The sequence below is a fragment of the Bos indicus x Bos taurus genome, chromosome 1 (genome assembly GCF_003369695.1).
Source record: "Bos indicus x Bos taurus breed Angus x Brahman F1 hybrid chromosome 1, Bos_hybrid_MaternalHap_v2.0, whole genome shotgun sequence".
NCBI classification, from domain to species: Eukaryota; Metazoa; Chordata; class Mammalia; order Artiodactyla; family Bovidae; genus Bos; species Bos indicus x Bos taurus.
The window spans coordinates 148,604,450-148,623,848 of NC_040076.1; the positions used below are offsets into that span (position 1 = coordinate 148,604,450).

Consider the following 19,399-nt stretch of genomic DNA (forward strand, 5'->3'; position numbering starts at 1 on the left):
GTGCTCTGCGGCCCAGGAACCCCAACTACTGAGCCCACGCACTGCAACCACCGGAGCCTCTGCGCCCCTAGAGCCCTGGCTCCACAACAAGAGAAGTTACTGAAATGAGAAGCCCCCAGAATGAGAAGCCCACAGACCACGGCTAGAGAAAAGGCCTCACAGCCACGAACAGCCAGAACACCCCAAAATAAATAAATATATAACATAAAATTATATGAAAAAAGAGTACTTGCCTATTAGTGCCCAGGTATTCATTCATTCAATATTTATTGATGTCAATACAAACTGATATTATTTATTGTATATTTTGGCTTATAACCTAATACTGCTTTATTTGGTTGTTCAAATTGTTCCAGCCTTGGCTACTGTGCTCCTGCAGGTGCTGGGCAGAAAGAAAAACAAAACAAAAAAGACAAAACTTAGTAGGGGCGAGGATAAATTCAGATTTTGAGATGAACAGATACACACTACTATATATACAATAGATAAGGAACAAAGACCTACTGTATAGCACAGGGAAATATACTCAATATTTTGTAGTAATGTGGAAGGGAAAAGAATCTGAAAAATAATGTATATTAGATTAATTAGATTAAATCACATTGCTGTACATTTGAAACTAACACAACATTGAAAATCAACTATAATCCAATTAAAAAAAAACTGAGTATCTAGTGTGTGCAGGTACTGTCTTGGGTCCTTTTGCCCTTTAAATTTATTTTTTTGGCATTTGGTTAGTCTCTTACCAGACAGTGACTTTACACCAGTTATCTAATCTCTCTCAATTTTAATTTCTTAATCTGTAAAATGGGAATCATGCCTGTTTGCAGGGTTGGGGTAAAAATTAAATGTATAACTTATAAAATTAATACATGCTCCACTAAAGGACAAACGATTCCCATTATACAAGCTGGGAATAATCACATCCATAAAGACAGAATGGTGGTTATCACAGCTGGGAGGAAGGAAGAATGGGAAGTTATGTTTTATGAGTACAGTTTCTGTTCACGACAGTGAAAACGTTCTGGGGACGGAGGCCGGTGACGGCTGCACAGCAGTGTGTCTATCTAGTGCCACCGAATTATATTTGAAAATGCTTCAACTGGTAAATTTTATGTTATGTATAGTTTAGCTTAGAGTCGAAGCTATGGTTTTTCCAGTAGTCATGTATGGATATGAGAGCTGGATCATAAAGAAGGCTGAGCACTAAAGAACTGACGCTTTTGAACTGTGGTGTTGGAGAGGACTCTTGAGAGTTCCTTGGACTGCAGGGAGATCAAACCAGTCAATCCTAAAGGAAATCATCCCTGAATATTCATTGGAAGGACTGATCCTGAAGCTGATGGTCCAATAATTTAACCATCTGATTCAAAGAGCCAACTCATTAGAAAAGACCCTGATGCTGGGAAAGACTGAAGGCTGGAGGAGAAGGGGACAACAGAGGATGACATGGTTGGATGGCATCACCAACTCAATGGTCATAAATTTGAGCAAACTCTGGGAGATAGTGAAGGACAGGGAAGCCTGGTGAGCTGCAGTCCAAGGGGTCACAAAGAGTTGGACCTGACTTAATGACTAAACAACAACATATTTTACCACATACACAGAAGTAATATAGTCTCATTGTGGAAAATTTAGAAAACATTCAAAAAGGTTAAAATTCTTAGAAATGTCAGTACTCAGTGGCCACATCTACTCTGCCATTTGTATCTTCCCTTTATAAAATCTTTCTGTGTTGGTAGGTTGTCTGCCCCCTTCTTTAATTAGGTTTCATTATTGTCATAACCGGTTGCTCTTAAGAAAAGAACATGTGCAAATGTTACTGAAAACTATTTTGTCATCTTCAAATTGGTCATCAGTGATCTGGTCATCACCTTCTTTTAGGTTCAGTTACTCTTCACTTCCAGGGTCCATTTGTTCCCATTTCTTTGTGATCAGTTCTCAGAATCGTGGCAGCTCGTATCCTGGGTACCGGCTGGTCATCATGTAGTTAACTTCCCCACCTGGTGTTTCAGTATCTATATGACAGCTCACAGGATACGGCTCAGAATATTATCTATAGACCTTGAGAAAGAACTAAAGGTCCTTGACTGTGCTTAATGACTACATTATTATAATTTGGTCTCCTTTGACTGTTTTCCTTTGTTTCAGCATTTTCTCACTTCTCTGATGATTCTTTGACTAAAGTCTTCCACAGGCAAAAGGCAGGCAGAGGACATGGTGAGGGAGCAAGGACCACACAATCCTGCTCCGTTTCAGAAACATTTTAATCTCTGAAGCTCTTTGATTGAAAAAAAAAAAAAAAAAACCCATTACTGTAAGTCAGGGGGCTTCCCTGGTGGCTCAAATGGTCAAGAATCTGACTTCAGTGAGGGAGACCTGGGTTCCATCCCTGGGTCGGGAAGATCCCCTGGAGAAGGAAAAGGAAACCCACTCCAGTATTCTTGCCTGGAGAATTCCATGGACAGAGGAGTCTGGTGGGCTAGAGTCCACGGGATCGGAAACTAACTTTCACTTTTTTCACTTTCACTGCAAGTCACAGAATGGAGGCTGGCGTTCTCAGAGGCGGCGGGGATCGGGCGTCTGTAAGCGAGGGGCCTGAGTCTAGGCTGGCCACCTTCAGGTTCTTCCGCGGGGCCCTCTTGATGAAACAGCACTCCTGCCCTAGCGCTGGGGACCGCGACAGCCACGCCCCCGAGAGCCCTGCAGCCGGGCCAGGTGTTCCCAGGGCTCGCTCACCTTCCCGGCTCATCGAGGCGCTTTCTGTGCCGGGCCTGGAGCTATCCCGAGGAAAATCGTACCCAGTTCCGTTCAGTTCAGTCGCTCAGTCGTGTCCGACTCTTTGCGACCCATGGACTGCGGCACGCCAGGCCTCCCTGTCCATCACCAACTTCCAGAGTTTACCCAAACTCATGTCCATCGAGTCCATGATGCCATCCAACCATCTCATCCTCTGTCGTCTCCTTCTCCTCCAGCCTTTAATCTTTCCCAGAATCAGGGTCTTTTCAAATGAGTCAGCTCTTCGCATCAGGTGGCCAAAGTATTGGAGTTTCAGCTTCAGCATCAGTCTCCTTCCAATGAATATTGAGGACGGATTTCCATTAGGCTTTCCTGTGGCTCAGCTGGTAAATAGCACCCACTCCCAGAAAAAGCCACCTCCGGTCCCAAGGCCTCCCAGGCGAAAAGGGTGCGAGAGGTCTGTCGGCTGCCTTCCGCCGCCTGGAAGCGAAGCTGCAGCCCCATCGCCAGTTTCCGCATCCCAGTCGGTGCGTCCCCGGCGCCCGCGGTCCAGCCCCGAAGGCAGGGCGGGTCCACAGGCTTCGGTAACCGCTCCTCCCGCCCCAGCCCCGAACCCCGCGGCCGCTTTAACAGCCGTGGACGTGAGAATTTTCCACCAATCTGGAGACCTAGATGCTGGCGCAGGAACCAAAACCCGAGGGCCGCGGAGACGCCAGAAGGGCGAGAAGCCAGGGATCCCGCCTTTCCAGCACCGGGAGGGGGAGACCCCTGGGCGAAGAGCGCCCCCCCCCCGTGCCCACCACGTGCCCCCCTCTTGCCCCCCTCTCCAGGCGTCCCGGGTCACTTCCCGCCGTCCCCTCCCCAGCTTCCTCGCCCCTGCCCCTGGCGACCCTCCCGGGGTTTCCTTTGTCCCCCGCCCCCACGCCCTTGCCCCCTGGGCGTCCCGAGTCCGCTCCTTGGCCTGGTCCCCCCGCCTCCCATGACCTTCGCTCGTCCCCTCCCGGAGTTTCTCCGGTGTGCACCCCACCCTCTCCCGGGTCTCCGTGTCCCCTCCCCGCCCCGCCCCCGTTTTTAAACCTGGCGCCGAGCGCGCGGGTCGGGGAGCGCCCTCGCCGGAGCGGTTAAAGGCGCGGCAGATCGCGGGCGCCGCGTCTTCCGAGGGCATCATGAGACCCGAGGCGGCGGCCGGAGCCCCGGAGGAGCGGGGACGCGTCTGTCACTGCGTCGGGGACGGTCCCCGGGGACCACCGGCGCCGCGCGGGCCCGAGAGGTGAGGGCGTCCCCGCGGCGCGTGGGTGCGGGCAAGGCAGGCAGGATGCTCCGGCCGCGCTGATCACGGGGTGACCAGGCGGAACCCTGGAGCCCGACGGCGACGCCCCGCAAGTTCCTAGGCGTGAGACGGGGACGCAGAATCTTCTCGGCTCCTGAGCTCCGTTCCCAACTGGGGAGGCCCCAGAGGCGGCCGGCAGTGGACCAAAGCTTCCGTTTCTAGATCTGGAACCCACCGAGCTGGCCGCTGAGCGAGCCCTGCGCGGGGCAGGGGGTGGGTCGCGTCCTGTTGACCGGCACATCCTTGGTGATATTCTTTGTTTGCCCCGTGCTTGGGGTTCAGCGTTCGCTGTTCCGGCGGTGCGGGGCGTGGGGTGGGGGATACCAGCCCCTTTTAAGGTAGTCAAGTTAAAATCAAATTAGCAGGGGAGATGGAGAAGGGGCTGGGTGGCCAGGCGGTCAGAGAGGAGAAACTCAGTCCCGCTTTTTTTGCCTGGTAAAACTCTGCAGACTGGTCTCTGGAGTCCTGATCTTTCAGTAGTCAGGGAGATGAGGTTGAAATGAATAGGCGACCAAGTAGCCAGCTACAGTGGGGAGAACGAACTGAAGAATCCAGCCAGGATGGGAGAGAAATTTCTCAACTAATGTGTATCAGATTTGGGAGTTCTGAAAGCCCGGTGAAGGCAGAGAACTGGAAATGTGGCAGGAGAAACACACACACACACACACACACACACACAGCACAGGCTTAACGCACAGACTGAGAACTTGAAAGAACATTCTGGTGTGTCCAGTGACATTTAGGCAGACGTTAGAAATGATTAGAGTGATAACTCTTATGATCCAGCTTTAAAAGCAGAAAATGCTGTGGTTCACTCTTGGTCCCTGTCCTTCCAGCCAAACTCCATGGAGACCTTGGACCCTGACCCCTCAGGAAGCTGAGCCCACCAGAACTGGAAGTGAGGTAAGGTCAGTGTGTGGGCCTTGTAGATACCAACCGGTTGGCCAGAAAGCGGCACCATCTCTACAATGAAGGGACAAGGAGAGGCCTCCTCGGCCAGTCCCTCCCTGGGTCATCTAATGCAGAATTGCCTTGGGGTCTGGGAGTGGGCACCCTGCCGGTCAGGTGTTGATGGGGTCTGACTCAGACACGGATTGGCTCTGGCTTGCTTCTGTTTCTTGAAAAGCAATGCCATGATGGCAGAACTGTTTCAAGGACATCGTAAAAGGTTTCTTCCATATTGCGTTTTTCTTCCCCCTGATAACACAGCAAGTAGTGGGGAGAGAAGGCCTTGGTCCCCCTCAAATTAGAGAAAAGATGAGCACAGGCTCAAAAGATTAGCACCAGGCTGGTGCCCTAGTGCAAATATGGGCAGAGCTCTGTCTGGAGGGCCCAGAAGGTGCAGTGAAAAGTCTCCACCTGCCATTTGACTCTTTCTGAAACTTTGGGCCCTGTCTGCAAGTGCTCCTAAGTCATGCTTTCTGAGCAAACACACTCCAGCTGAGGGCTTTGGAGGGCAAGATTAATCGCCACCACTATTCTTTTGTCTCCTGCATTGGTAACTAAAGTGCTTTATACTTACTGGAGTAATGACTTGCTTTCATAGAATTCACCTGTCCTTTGTCATATTTTAAAGTATAAATGGCTGACTTTTAAAGTGCCAGAGTTAATCAGGCTAGGAAGGACCATTAGGTAACACTTCTGGCAGAGTGTGCAGTTATTTCTAGTCTGATAAGAAACTCAGGTTCAGACTTCTCTGGCATTTTGATATTTAGACTCCTTCATTAAATTAGTCTGAATAATGGGAGTTTTAATTCAGTTACTATTTAAAGAGTGAAGCAAATCAAATCTATATTAAATGAATGCGGAATATAATTTTTTCTTGCCCCAATTATTCTTACCTGCAATAACTAGATAATGGGAAGTAATTCCTTCTCTTGCATCCAAACTTAAGTTCGTAAGCATAAGATTTTAAAAAGTGCTTGGGAGAAAAAATTATCCAATTTTCTTTTAAATGAAAAATATGTGCAGTCTACCAGTTGTTTGCAAGAATAAAAAATACAGCACACTTTCCTAGTGTAAGGTAGTCCTGTTTTCTATTATGATGAGAAGGTCATTGGTGAGAAAAAAAATGAAGATTACTGGCAGAAAAATGTTAAGCTACAGCAGCTTTCTATGGATCATCCACAAGGCACATGGATTTTTTTGCGGGGGAGTTGGGTGGGGTGGGGTGGAGAGTGGGTGTTCGCAAGAGCTGTAGCGCTCAGCTGCCCGGCTCCCCACTGGCCAGCTGTTTGCAGGGTCCGATTGGCCGGACAGAGAGGTCAGTGGCGAACGACCCCCCATACCGCTCTGGGTTCCCGGGAGCCCCGGCCAGGTGAGCGCAAGCAGGAGAGGCGAGGGCCGGCTTCTTGCTCAGCAGCGCCCCCTCCCGACAAAGAGGGAGAATTGTTCGGCTCCTGAGCTATGCTGTATGTTTCTTTTTCAAAAACTGTCTTTTAATTTATTTATTGGCCGCTCTGGGTCTTCGTTGCTTTGCGCAGTCTTTCTCTAGTTGAGGCTAGCGGGGACTACTTTTTGCTGTGGTGCACGGGCCTTCCCACTGCGGTGACTCCTTTCGTTGCAGAGCCCAGTTGTCTCGGTTAGTTGCATGCAATTCGTAGGCTCTAGAGCCGGGTAGTTTTGGCATAAGGGCTTAGTTGTTCTGCAGCATATGGGATCATCCCGGACCAGGGACTGAACGATACCCCCTGTCTTGCAAGGCGTATTCTTTTTTTTTTTTTTTTGCAGGGCGTATTCTTAACCACTGGAAGCCCTGTTTGTATTTCTTGAGAAATGTCATTGGCCTGGGACGTTAGGGGTGGGGGTGGAGGGGACTACTGCCTAGGGACCTGAACTGCAGGTCAGCAGACCAAAATTAGAATACAATCTAAAGTCAAGGGAAAGTCTCAAACCCCTGAGCAGGGCGGGGGTCACTCTCCCCCATTTGATGTCCCTTTCCACTAAAAGACAGCAATAATTACAAAAGAGCTTAGCGCAGATGTGACTTCCTGGAACCACCCCCCTCCCCCGACCTGCGTCGCACCCACCCCCCCGCTAAACAGTGAACTTCATTATGGAACAGATTTTGTTCCAAAGACGCTCATTATTTCCCTTAGCTCAACATAGCATGTTATTAAAATAAGGCTGATAAAATGTCAAGGAGGCTTATGATTTCGGGTCTTCCTGTTAAGATTTTTGTTTTGTTTGTTTCCTGGTTTTTATTTGTTTTGTTTTAGCTGCGTGGTTTGAAGGGATCTTTGTTCCTCGACCAGGGATTTAACCTGAGCCCATGGACGCGAAAGCGTGGAGTCCTAACCTACCCAGGGAATAACCACGTTTACGTTTTTAACTCAGTCTGAGTTATGTGCTCTGTATGGTGTAAGATAAGGGCCCAGTTTGCAGGTGGTTATTCAGTTTTCTCAACACCGTTTATTGAAAAGACTGTCCTTTGCCCGTTATATATTTTTGGGCCCCTTGTTATGAATTAATTGATGATAAATGCATGAATTTATTTCTGGGCTCTCTAATCTGTCCCGTTGATCTATGTGTCTGTATTTAAGCCAATAGCTTTTTGATACTGTTTTGACTACTGTTTTTGATTTTGATCGACTATTGTTTTGCTCACTATAGCTTTGTAATATACTAATAGTTTGAAACCAAGAAATGTGATGGTTCAAGCTTGTCATCCTTTCTTAAGATTGCTCTTGGCTGTTCAGGGCCTGCACCGAGCAGTGTCTTACCTTTCAAATGCTATGCATGTCCTTGGGAACCTGTCTTCCTCTTCCCTTCTGGTTGGTGTTGCATGCATGCTAAGTTGCTTCATTTGTGTCTTGACTCTGTATGATCCTGTGGACTGGAGTCCACCAGGGTCCTCTGTTCAAGGGATTCTCCAGGCGAGAATACTGGAGGGGGTTGTCGTGCCTTCCTCCAGGGGATCTTGCTGATGCAGGGATCAAGCTCACGACTCTTATGTCTCATGCATTGGCAGGTGGGTTCTTTACCGCTAATGCCACCTGGAAAGCCCCTTGGTTGGTGTTACTTGAGTTCAAATCTCTGTCACCTCTTGCCAGAGACCTCCAAGCCCTTACCTCACCAATCTATGCTATTCGCTGCTTCCAGCAGCCACCGTGATCCTTAAAATACAGAGCTCATTGTTGAACCCCTAGCTCAGAAATCATTAATGGTCTTGAATTCTGTCTCCAGAATGAAACCTAGACTCAGTCATGTGTTTTCAAGGTGTTCAGTATCCGGATTCAACTTCCTGTTGAGCCCTTTTGCCAGGGCAGTTTCTCATTCATTTCACACTGGGCTCTACCTTTCCCAATCTATGCTGTCTATTTTCCTGACCCTCAGAATCGGATGCTCTGCTCCACCGTGGATGGGTGGATGGGCCCAGAACTGAATACCCAAGTGCTATTGATGTCTCTGCCAGGCTCCCCATGAGTCCTTTCCTGATCTCCCTCCTTGCTTAAAATAGTGAGCATCTTACTGCTTGATGCTTTTATAGTGTGTTTATTTGCCTTCATGTGTGTCTTTCCCCATTAGATTTTAAAATGTGTGAAGTGGGGGCCTGTGCCAACTCATCTTTCCGTCTTGGGACCCCTCACAGTGCTGGGACATTGTGACAACTGTCAAAGGAAGGGGAGCTCATCAGTATTCTATTCAGTTGTTTAAATTGTCTCTAAAATTGGAACCGATCCTAACAAGTGCAGGCTGTGCACACATGGGTGCTCAGTCGTGTCTGACTCTTTGCAACCCCGTGGACTAGGCTCCCATGGGAGTTCCCACTAGGCTCCGTGGGATTTCCCAGGCAATCATACTGGAGTGGGTTGCCATTTCCTACACCGGGGATCGTCCCGAGCCAGGGATCACACCCTCATCTCTTGCATCTCAGGAATTGGAAGGCAGGTTCTTTACCACTGCAGCACCTGGGGAGGCCCAAGTGCAGGCTGCTGCTGCTGCTGCTGCTAAGTCGCTTCAGTCGTGTCCGACTCTGTGCGACCCCAGAGATGGCAGCCCACCAGGCTCCCCCATCCCTGAGATTCTCCAGGCAAGAACACTGCCATTTCCTTCTCCAATGCATGAAAGTGAAAAGTGAAAGTGAAGTCGCTCAGTCGTGTCCGACTCTTGGCGACCCCATGGACTGCAGCCTACCAGGCTCCTCCGTCCATGGGATTTTCCAGGCAGGAGTACTGGAGTGGGGTGCCATCGCCTTCTCCGAAGTGCAGGCTACTTACATTTTATTTTTAAAGGCTTCAGGATGCTCCTTTCAAAGGATTCTTGACTGTGTCTGTGTTTGTATGTGTCTGTCCTTGCAGCTTGAGCCTGCGGGTGATCAAGAAACCTTTGGATCGAAGGGGGCCTTTGGGTTTCAGCATCCTGTCAGGTAATATCTAACTTCACCATAGAAATATATCATTCCTTTTAATATAAGCTTCAGTACACTCTAGTGTCTTCAAGTGTATACATTTTCAAAAATCGAAAATAATTCAGTGTTATTTCCCAACATTATTTGGTTATGATTACTCTAGGGAACTTCAAGAATATTCTGTTGAAAAAAAAAAAAAAGAATATTCTGTTGGATATCTGGAATTTATTCATTTATTTATTCAGTGTTTCAGTTGCAAGTTGAAATTGGCGTCTTTTTTTATATCTATACTTTAAAATATATATTTATTTATTTACTGGCTGTGCTGGATCTTAGTTGCAGCTTATGGGATTTAGTTTCCTGCCCGGGGATCGACCTGGGTCCCCTGCTTTGGGAGCTGGGAATCTTAGCTAGGAAAATCCCGTGTTGATACTTTTTGTCTATGTCTCTCATTATACATTTTTCCATGCGTTTAATTGCATGTGACTTGTATATGTATATATCTGCTTATTCACTTAGATATTTAGGTTCCTTTCTATTTTCTCCCAGGATATAAGTTAATATATTGCCTAGTGCAAAATAGACCTCCTAACTGTGGGCGTGGAGAAAACGAGGGGCTGGGTGGATGCTGTACTGTGGTTGAACCTCTGCCGTCTCAGTAGTTCTGTTGACAATGATTGGGACCATCACTGCTCTAAGCCTTTTAAGTTTCATTTTAGGCAAGTGGTTCGTTCTCAGCATTTCTGTTCCTCTGTGTGCCTCTCTCTATTTCTCTCAGCCTCTCTCTCTCCAGCTGTCATTTCCTTCATCAAAGTAAACCTAGCCTGTGCTGTCACCTCTCGGCAGAGTATTGTTACTCTGGTTAGCCTGGAATTAGAGGCTTTAATAAAACCTAAAGCTGTGAAAAGAAGAGAAGTGAAAAGCAAAGGAGAAAAGGAAAGATATAAACATCTGAATGCAGAGTTCCAAAGAAGAGCAAGAAGAGATAAGAAAGCCTTCTTCAGCGATCAATGCAAAGAAATAGAGGAAAACAACAGAATGGGAAAGACTAGGGATCTCTTCAAGAAAATCAGAGATACCAAAGGAACATTTCATGCAAAGATGGGCTCGATAAAGGACAGAAATGGTATGGACCTAATAGAAGCAGAAGATATTAAGAAGAGATGGCAAGAATACACAGAAGAACTGTACAAAAAAGATCTTCACGACCCAGGTAATCACGATGGTGTGATCACTCACCTAGAGCCAGACATCCTGGAATGTGAAGTCAAGTGGGCCTTAGAAAGCATCAGTACGAACAAAGCTAGTGGAGGTGATGGAATTCCAGTGGAGCTATTCCAAATCCTGAAAGATGATGCTGTGAAAGTGCTGCACTCAATATGCCAGCAAATTTGGAAAACTCAGCAGTGGCCACAGGACTGGAAAAGGTCAGTTTTCATTCCAATCCCAAAGAAAGGCAGTGCCAAAGAATGCTCAAACTACCGCACAATTGCACTCATCTCACTCGCTAGTAAAGTAATGCTCAAAATTCTCCAAGCCAGGCTTCAGCAATATGTGAACTGTGAACTTCCTGATTTTCAAGCTGGTTTTAGAAAAGGTAGAGGAACCAGAGATCAAATTGCCAACGTCTGCTGGATCATGGAAAAAGCAAGAGAGTTCCAGAAAAACATCGATTTCTGCTTTATTGACTATGCCAAAGCCTTTAACTGTGTGGATCACAATAAACTGTGGAAGTTCTGAAAGAGATGGGAATACCAGACCACCTGATCTGCCTCTTGAGAAATTTGTCTGCAGATCAGGAAGCAACAGTTAGAACTGAACATGGAACAACAGACTGGTTCCAAATAGGAAAAGGAGTATGTCAAGGCTGTATATTGTCACCCTGTTTATTTAACTTATATGCAGAGTACATCATGAGAAACGCTGGACTGGAAGAAACACAAGCTGGAATCAAGATTGCAGGGAGAAATATCAATTACCTCAGATATGCAGATGACACCACCCTTATGGCAGAAAGTGAAGAGGAACTCAAAAGCCTCTTGATGAAAGTGAAAGTGGAGAGTGAAAGAGTTGGCTTAAAGCTCAACATTCAGAAAACGAAGATCATGGCATCCGGTCCCATCACTTCATGGGAAATAGATGGGGACACAGTGGAAACAGTGTCAGACTTTATTTTTCTGGGCTCCAAAATCACTACAGATGGTGACTGCAGCCATGAAATTAAAAGATGCTTACTCCTTGGAAGGAAAGTTATGACCAACCTAGATAGCATATTGAAAAGCAGAGACATTACTTTGCCAACAAAGGTCCGTCTAGTCAAGGCTATGGCTTTTCCTGTGGTCATGCATGGATGTGAGAGTTGGACTGTGAAGAAGGCTGAGCACCGAAGAATTGATGCTTTTGAACTGTGGTGTTGGAGAAGACTCTTGAGAGTCCCTTGGACTGCAAGGAGATCCAACCAGTCCATTCTGAAGGAGATCAGCCCTGGGATTTCTTTGGAAGGAATGATGCTAAAGCTGAAACTCCAGTACCTTGGCCACCTCATGCGAAGAGTTGACTCATTGGAAAAGACTCTGATGCTGGGAGGGATTGGGGGCAAGAGGAGAAGGGGACGACAGAGGATGAGATGGCTGGATGGCATCACTGACTCGTTGGACGTGAGTCTGAATGAAGTCCAGGAGTTGGTGATGGACAGGGAGGCCTGGCATGCTGCGATTCATGGGGTCGAAAAGAGTCGGACATGACTGAGTGACTGATCTGATCTGATCTGATTTGAAAGATAGTAACTGCTGGAGATGAAATTTCGAGCCCCTCAGACTGATCAAAGAGTGATTTGGGGATAAAGGACATTGTCCTGGTGTTTCACACCATAGTCTTCAGTTCTCATAGAATCCCTGCAAGTGCAGTGCAGGTCGCTCAGTCGTGTCCGACTCTTTGCGACCCCGTGGACTATACAGTCCATGGAATTCTCCAGGCCAGAATACTGGAGTGGGTAGCCTCTCCCTTCTCCAGGGGATCTTCCCAACCCAGGGATGGAACCCAAGTCTCCCACATTGCAGGCAGATTCTTTACCAGCTGAGCCAGGCAGATTCTTTACCAACTGAGCTATCAGGGAAGCCCCAGAATCACTGAGGAAGCTTTAAAAATACTAATGTGGGGTGATTCCTCTGGGGATTCTGGAGAAAACTCAGTCATGTCTGACTCTTTGCGACCCCTTGGACTGTAGCCTACCAGGCTCCTCTCTCCATGGGATTTCCCAGGGAGGAATACTGGAGTGGGTTGCCATGCCTTTCTCCAGGGGATCTTCCCGACTCAGGGATTGAACCCAGGCCTCTCACTTTGCAGGCAGATTCTTTACCGTCCGAGCTACCAGGGAAGCCCCAAAAGAGCAGGTTTCAGGATTTTTGTTTGTTCTGGGTCCGGCAGCATGTGGGATTTTAGTTCCCCTTCCAGGGATCCAAGCAGCGCCCCCCCTGCAGTGGAAGCGCAGCCTTAACCACTGGCTCTCCCGGGGAGTCCTCGGTAGCTCATTTCTGACCTAGAATGGGGTTCATCACCAGGTGCCCCCACTTGCTCAGTTTTGTGTCCTGTGCGCAGAATAAAAAAAAAAAACAAAAAACAATGCTGTCCACACTGAAGGCAAAATGAGAGAGGAAGATTGGGCGTTAGCTGCTTCTAAAGAAAAGGCTCCTCTCAGTGCGGTTGAAAACTGTCTTCAGGCTGACTAACGGTGTACTTGTTTCTTTAATCTCAGACTCTACTTGCCCATTTCTAAGCGTCAAGAGTATCTGCAGAGCTCCGGGGAGAAGGTGCTGGCCAGTTTCCCCGTGCAAGCCACCATCCACTTCTACAATGACGAGTCTGAGTCAGAAGAGGAGCTGGAGGAAGACACCCAGCTCTCCGCCCTGCAGCTCGAGGAGGTGGCAGATGGCTCAGAGAGGAAGGCCAGAGACGGGGCCGCAAACCCGGCGCGGCAGCCCGGGGGCCTCAATGGGAAGGGTCCACCCCCCGACCCTGACTCCCCCGAGGCCGCTGCCTGCCCCTCATGCGTGTGAGTCTGTCTCTCCTGCACCTGCCCACCTCGCACGTGCCCTGAGGACAGCCCTTCGGGACAGTTGCCCCAGGACACTTCGCGTTTCCACTGGGTGTACAAGGACTTGGCTGCCTTTGGCCAGCACCCCGCTGGCCCCCAGGACTTGGCTTTTACTCATCCTCCCCTGAGTGATTCTTTGCATCTCATTCATAGCTTCGAGAGAGGATTCTAGATCCAAGATGTTTGCATTAATGCAGGTTGTTACCCGGTAGGGCCGGCCTTCAAAGCACACCCAGCAGTGTCACTGTGCCGATTAAATGACAAATCATTCCATATTGATTAGTACCCCACCCTTGCCTCTCACTTAACCTGAGACCCCTCATTTGGCTACGTCCACATTTGTAAACAAAGGTCCCAGCAGTCAAAGCTATGGTTTCTCTGGTAGTCATGTACAGATGTGAGAATTGGACCGTGAAGAAAATTGAGTGCCAAAGAATTGATGCTTTTGAACTCTGGTGCTGGAGAAGACTCTTGAGAGTCCCTTGGACTGCAAGGAGATCCAACCAGTCCATCCTAAAGGAAATCAGTCCTGAATATTCATTGGAAGGACTGATGCTGAAGTTGAAACTCCAATACTTTGGCCACCTTATGTGAAGAACTGACTCATTAGAAAAGACCCTGATGCTGGGAAAAGATTGAAGGCAGGAGGAGAAGGGGGTGACAGAGGATGAGATGGTTGGATGGCATCACCAACTCAATGGACATGAGTTTGGGCAAACTCTGGGAGATAGCGAAGGACAGGGAAGCCTAGGGTGCTAGAGTCCAGGGGGTTGCAGAGAGTCAGACATGACTGAGTGACAGAACAACAACAACCACTTTTATAAAAATGATTTATTTTTCAAGGTTGATGTGGTTGTTTAGGCATTCTGAAAAAAAAGTTTATGAAAAGCACATAAACACACTGAATAATTTCCATAAGAGTAACAAAAATAAAAGATCAGAATTTGGGGATGGGAGACCATTCTGGATAAAAATGTCTATGATTCTTGTCTAAGGGCTGTGTGTATGAACAGAAGAGCTTACTAGCTCTTCACTGGGGACTGCTTTGGGCTTTTTACTTAAATAACAAAACACTGTTTTCAATTGAAGTGCTTAATGTAATATTATTTTCAGGTTTTTATTTTTTAATGACCAGATGAGTGTATTTGTCAAAGTTTTTTATGGAACTATTTTACATGTGATTGTCTTCCTAGTTTCTACCAGAAATAAATATTTTGAAAGACAAAATCATTGGATAATCACCTTCTCTTTGACATTTTACATTAAATCAGTGCCTGCTTTAAAGTTTTTAAGTTTGTCAGGATTTTTCTATGTTTAACTCTTCAATTTATATTTGTGTTTTTTAGGAATGCAGGAAAAGTATAAAAATGAAAGTAAAATGGCCTATAACCTCGATGCTCAAATAAGTCATTAATATTAAACAATAGGAAACACATGCAAATATTCTAACAATCCAAACAGTACTGAAAAATGTCTGCTGTAAAGTAAAAGTCACCTTCTCCTATCTTCCTCTTTCTCTGTCCAAAGGTAGCCAACATCTGGGTTTTTTGGGGTTTTTTTGCTCTTTCTCTTGAAAGAAATACTTAAAATTTTTCTTTAAAAATGTTTTTTTAATGTTTTTATTTTAGTTTTATTGTCTTACTTACTGTCTAAATAACCTTTTTCCAATCTTAACGATTCCTTTGGGGATTATTTGGTAGGCTTCCCTGGTGGCTCAGACAGTGAAGACTCTGCCCGAAATGTGAGAGACCCAGGTTCGGTTCCTGGTTCGGGAAGATCCCCTGGAGGAGGAAGTGGCAACCAGCTCCAGAATTCTTGCCTGGAAAATCCCTGTCGGGCTACAGTGCTTTAGGTCACAAGGAGTTGGACCCAACTGAGCAACTCTCTCTCACACACACATGGAGCTTATTTTAGAAAGGATTTAAGATGACTTTCTCTTTATCTAGTTAACTAGAAGTCTTACTCTTATTCTCCCTCCCTGTGATGCTTGGGATGCAGCTTAAGTCATCATGTTTGGCTTTGTGTTGCTTTTCTAATAAATCCATTTTACTGAGAAAAAAATCTGGCCCAATCACCTGTTTACCTTGAAGAAACCAAACCTAGCCCTCAGGGCACCAGAATTTTAAATGTGCCGCATGGTCAACTTTCCTTAAATTGCTTAGCATATGGCCAGCTGAGTGCAAATGTGGAAAATAAAGACCCTGTAGCCACGGCAGTAACGGTGTCACAGGCTCTGTGAGTGCATGAGGGTGTTTGTGATGCGGGAGATGGTGGCCTTGGGGCTCCTATGTTCTTGCTGGTGACTGTGGTTTGGCTCACAAAGGCTCAAACCTGAATGAGTTCCCCACTTTTGATCATGTGTCCCTAGCATTAAAAAAGCAGCTGAGGGGAGGGGAAGATAAATTAGGAGTTTGGAATTAACCTATACACACTAGTTCAGTCATGTCTGACACTTTGGGACCCCATGGACTAGCCCGCCAGGCTCCTCTGTCCATGGGATTTCCAGGCCTATCGCCCACAGTCTCAATTTCCCTTCATTTACCAAAAAAAAAAAAAAAATCCAATTGATGGTATTTTCTAAAATCTGCATTTCCCCTTCAGTTTATTTCCTGCAATAGCTTGCCTAATAATGATGCAGTTTGTAAATGACCATCTTTCTACCTTTCCTCTGGAATCTTACTAATCAAAGTACCCACCCCAGCAATGGTTACACTTGCCAGGTTTCCATAAAGTGTATTATTTTGAATAAGTAATTTATGCTTGAGGCCAACTACCCTGACACATCTCTCTTTTGATGGCTCACAGAAAGTAGCTCCGAATGAATCTTGCAAATACCACAAGCTGAAACATGCTGGAAACATTTTTGAACTCTCACCCAGCAGTACTGCAAACCTCCCACACTGAATAGTTTGTTGTAATCTGTGTTTCTCCAAATTTCTACCACATTTTCATTGAGTCTTCCAACCCGTCTGCTAACAAAAGAATGCATTTCATTTTGTTGCTGTATTTTTCTGTTTACTATGTTAACCAGTTTTAAATAGGAAGAAAAAGTATTATCCCAGTGGTGTGCTTCTTTTTGCACTTCTGTGTTAAAGTCTGTACTTAGTGGCTCTGTCGTGTCCGACTCTCTGTGACCCTGTGGACTGTAGCCCGCCAGGCTCCTCTGTCCATGAAATTCTCCAGGCAAGAATACTGGATTGGGTTGCCATTCCCGTCTCCAGGGATCTTCCCGACCCAGGGCTCAAACCCAGGTCTCCCGCATTGCCGGCAGATGCTTTACCGTCTGAGCCACCAAGGAAGCCCAAGATCTCTTAAACAAGAGATCACAAAACAATCTGCTAAACGTTTATCATTAAGTTTGATGAAATTTTGTAAAATACTAGATTGAGAATCTCATAGTCTTAAACATATGGTCATTATATCTAAGGTATAAAATATGCTTTGAGGTTCACTGATAATGTTAATTCAATTATTTTTTAATTGAGTATAATTGATGCTATGTTAGTTTGAGCGTACACCGTAATCAGTTATTCTTCTTGAAAATTTCAATTGTTTTGCCATCTTTTCATCTAATCTTTCTACCTTGATAATGTAGTAGATGAGGTTATGATGAAGGTGTTTTTCAGCCTTGCTGTTATCTTGTGGTTTGCTTGTACTTGCATTTCTTGTACTGTTTTCAATCCAATTTCTGGGGCAGAAATTGTTTTTTTATGTGTGTTATAACTCACATATTCTAAAATTTACCCTTTTAAAGTATACATCCCACTTTTAGTATATTTACAAAGTTCCACAACCATCTCCTCTAATTCCAGAATATTTTCATTATTCCCAAAAGAGAACCATTTCCATTGTCAGTCAGTCTCATTCCCCCCAACCCTTCCAGTCCCTGACACCTACTAAGCTACTTTCTGTCTCTCTGTATTTCTTTTTGTTATTATTGTTTTTTTTTTTTTAATTGGAGTCTAATTGATTTACAATGTTGTGTTAATTTCTGCTGTAGAGCAAAGTGAGTCAGTCACACATTTACATAAATCTACTCTTTTTTCCATTCTTTTCCCATATAGGTCATTATGGAGTACTGAGTAGAGTTCCCTGTGCTGTACGGAAGGTCCTTACTAGTCATCTGTTTTACACATAGCAGCGTATATATATATCGGAGAAGGCAATGGCAACCCACCCAGTACTCTTGCCTGGAAAATCCCATGGACGGAGGACCCTGGTAGGCTGCAGTCCATGGGGTCTAGAAGAGTCGACTCAACTGAGCGATGAGCGACTTCACTTTCACTTTTCACTTTCCTGCATTGGAGAAGGAAATGGCAACCCACTCCAGCGTTCTTGCCTGGAGAATCCCAGGGATGGCGGAGCCTGGTGGGCTGCTGTCTATGGGGTCGCACAGAGTCGGACACGACTGAAGCGACTTAGCAGCGGCAGCAGTGTGTATATATGGGGCTTCCCAGGTGTTGCTAGTGGTAAAGAACCCATCTGCCAATGCAGGAGACATCAGAGACGCAGGTTTAATTCCTAGGTTTAATTCCTTCTTCCCTGGAGGAAGGCATGACAACCCACTCCAGTATTCTTGCTTGGAGAATCCCATGGACAGAGGAGCCTGGTGGGCTGCAGTCCATAGTGTTGCAAAGAGCGACTGAGTGACTTAGCAGCAGCGGCAGTGTATATATGTCAATCCCAATCTCCCCATCCATCCTTTTTCTCCTCTCCCTCTGGCAACCACAAATTTGCTTTCTACTCTGTGACTCTATCTCTGTCCTGTAAATAAGTTCTTTTGTACCATTAAAAAAATTCTACATATAAGTGACATCACACGTTTGTCTTTTTCTGCCTGACCTACTTAACTCAGCACGACAATCTCCAGATCCATCCTTGCTACTGCAAATAGCAGTATCTTATTCTTTTTCACGGCTGAGTAATATTCCATTGCACATATGCACCACATCCTTTTTAGAATGTGGAATGCTTCACAGATTCGCATGTCCTCCTTGCCCAGGGGCCGTGGTAATCTTTTCTGTATCATTCTGGTTTTAATATATGTGCTGCTGAAGCAAGCGCTCTCTAGATTTTTTTTCCTAAATATTTGATGCAAATGGGACCTTACACATGTGACCTTTTGTGGCCGGCTTCTTTCATTTAGCATAACGTTTACAAGAGTCATCATGTTGCAGCGTGTGTCACTATTTGGCCGAATATTTCATTGTATGGATAGACCATGTTTTATTGACCTGATCATCAGCTGATGGACATTTTGTTGTTGCATTATTTCCCACGGATCCCTTGGCATCCTCCCCTGGGCTCTATGTACCCATGTACCAGCCCCTCACCTTGGTTATACTCTACTGGACTTTAATCCAGCTACCTTGGCTCAAGGAAAAAGCATTCTGAATAAGGAAATAAGCAAAACCTTTTTTGCAAATTTCTGCAGTTGGCCAAGCTCCCCCCATGCCAACTGCCCCCTCCCCTTTTCAGTATCTGACTCACATCACATGACTCACGGTGCATTTTCAGTACAACTGTCTTCATGCAGGGAGAACCAAGTATTTGTTATCATGGAAAGCTACAAAGAACTAATATATGTACTATCAAAGCCCATAGGCCCAGGGGATTTACTTTTCAGGACTTGGTATTAAATTCTAGTGGAAAGTGAAAGTTAAGTTGCTCAGTCATGTCTGACTCTTTGCGACCCTGTGGACTGTAGCCCACCAGGCTCCTCCATCCATGGGATTCTCCAGGCAAGAGTACTGGAGTGGGTTGCCATTTCCTTCTCCAGGGGATCTTCCTGACCCAGGGACTGAACCCAGGTCTCCTGCATTAGAGGCAGATGCTTTAATCTCTGAGCCACCAGGGAAGCCCAAATCCTAAATGGGCTTCATACAAA

The 19,399-nt window shown here is 46.1% G+C and overlaps 1 protein-coding gene and 1 non-coding gene across 2 annotated transcripts; one reads left to right on the forward strand and one right to left on the reverse strand.

Moving 5' to 3' along the window:
• Positions 1-3,814: 3,814 nt before the first annotated feature.
• On the forward strand, positions 3,815-13,943 carry RIPPLY3 (ripply transcriptional repressor 3). The gene is made up of 4 exons (XM_027548807.1): positions 3,815-4,009; positions 4,906-4,972; positions 9,370-9,437; positions 13,174-13,943. Exons 1-4 carry the CDS (start codon positions 3,906-3,908, stop codon positions 13,472-13,474), a joined length of 540 nt encoding a protein of 179 aa, XP_027404608.1. The 5' UTR covers positions 3,815-3,905; the 3' UTR covers positions 13,475-13,943.
• Positions 13,944-18,469: 4,526 nt separating this feature from the next.
• On the reverse strand, positions 18,470-18,576 carry LOC113899372. The gene has a single exon (XR_003512904.1). It is a non-coding gene; the product is annotated as a U6 spliceosomal RNA (small nuclear RNA).
• Positions 18,577-19,399: the final 823 nt, after the last annotated feature.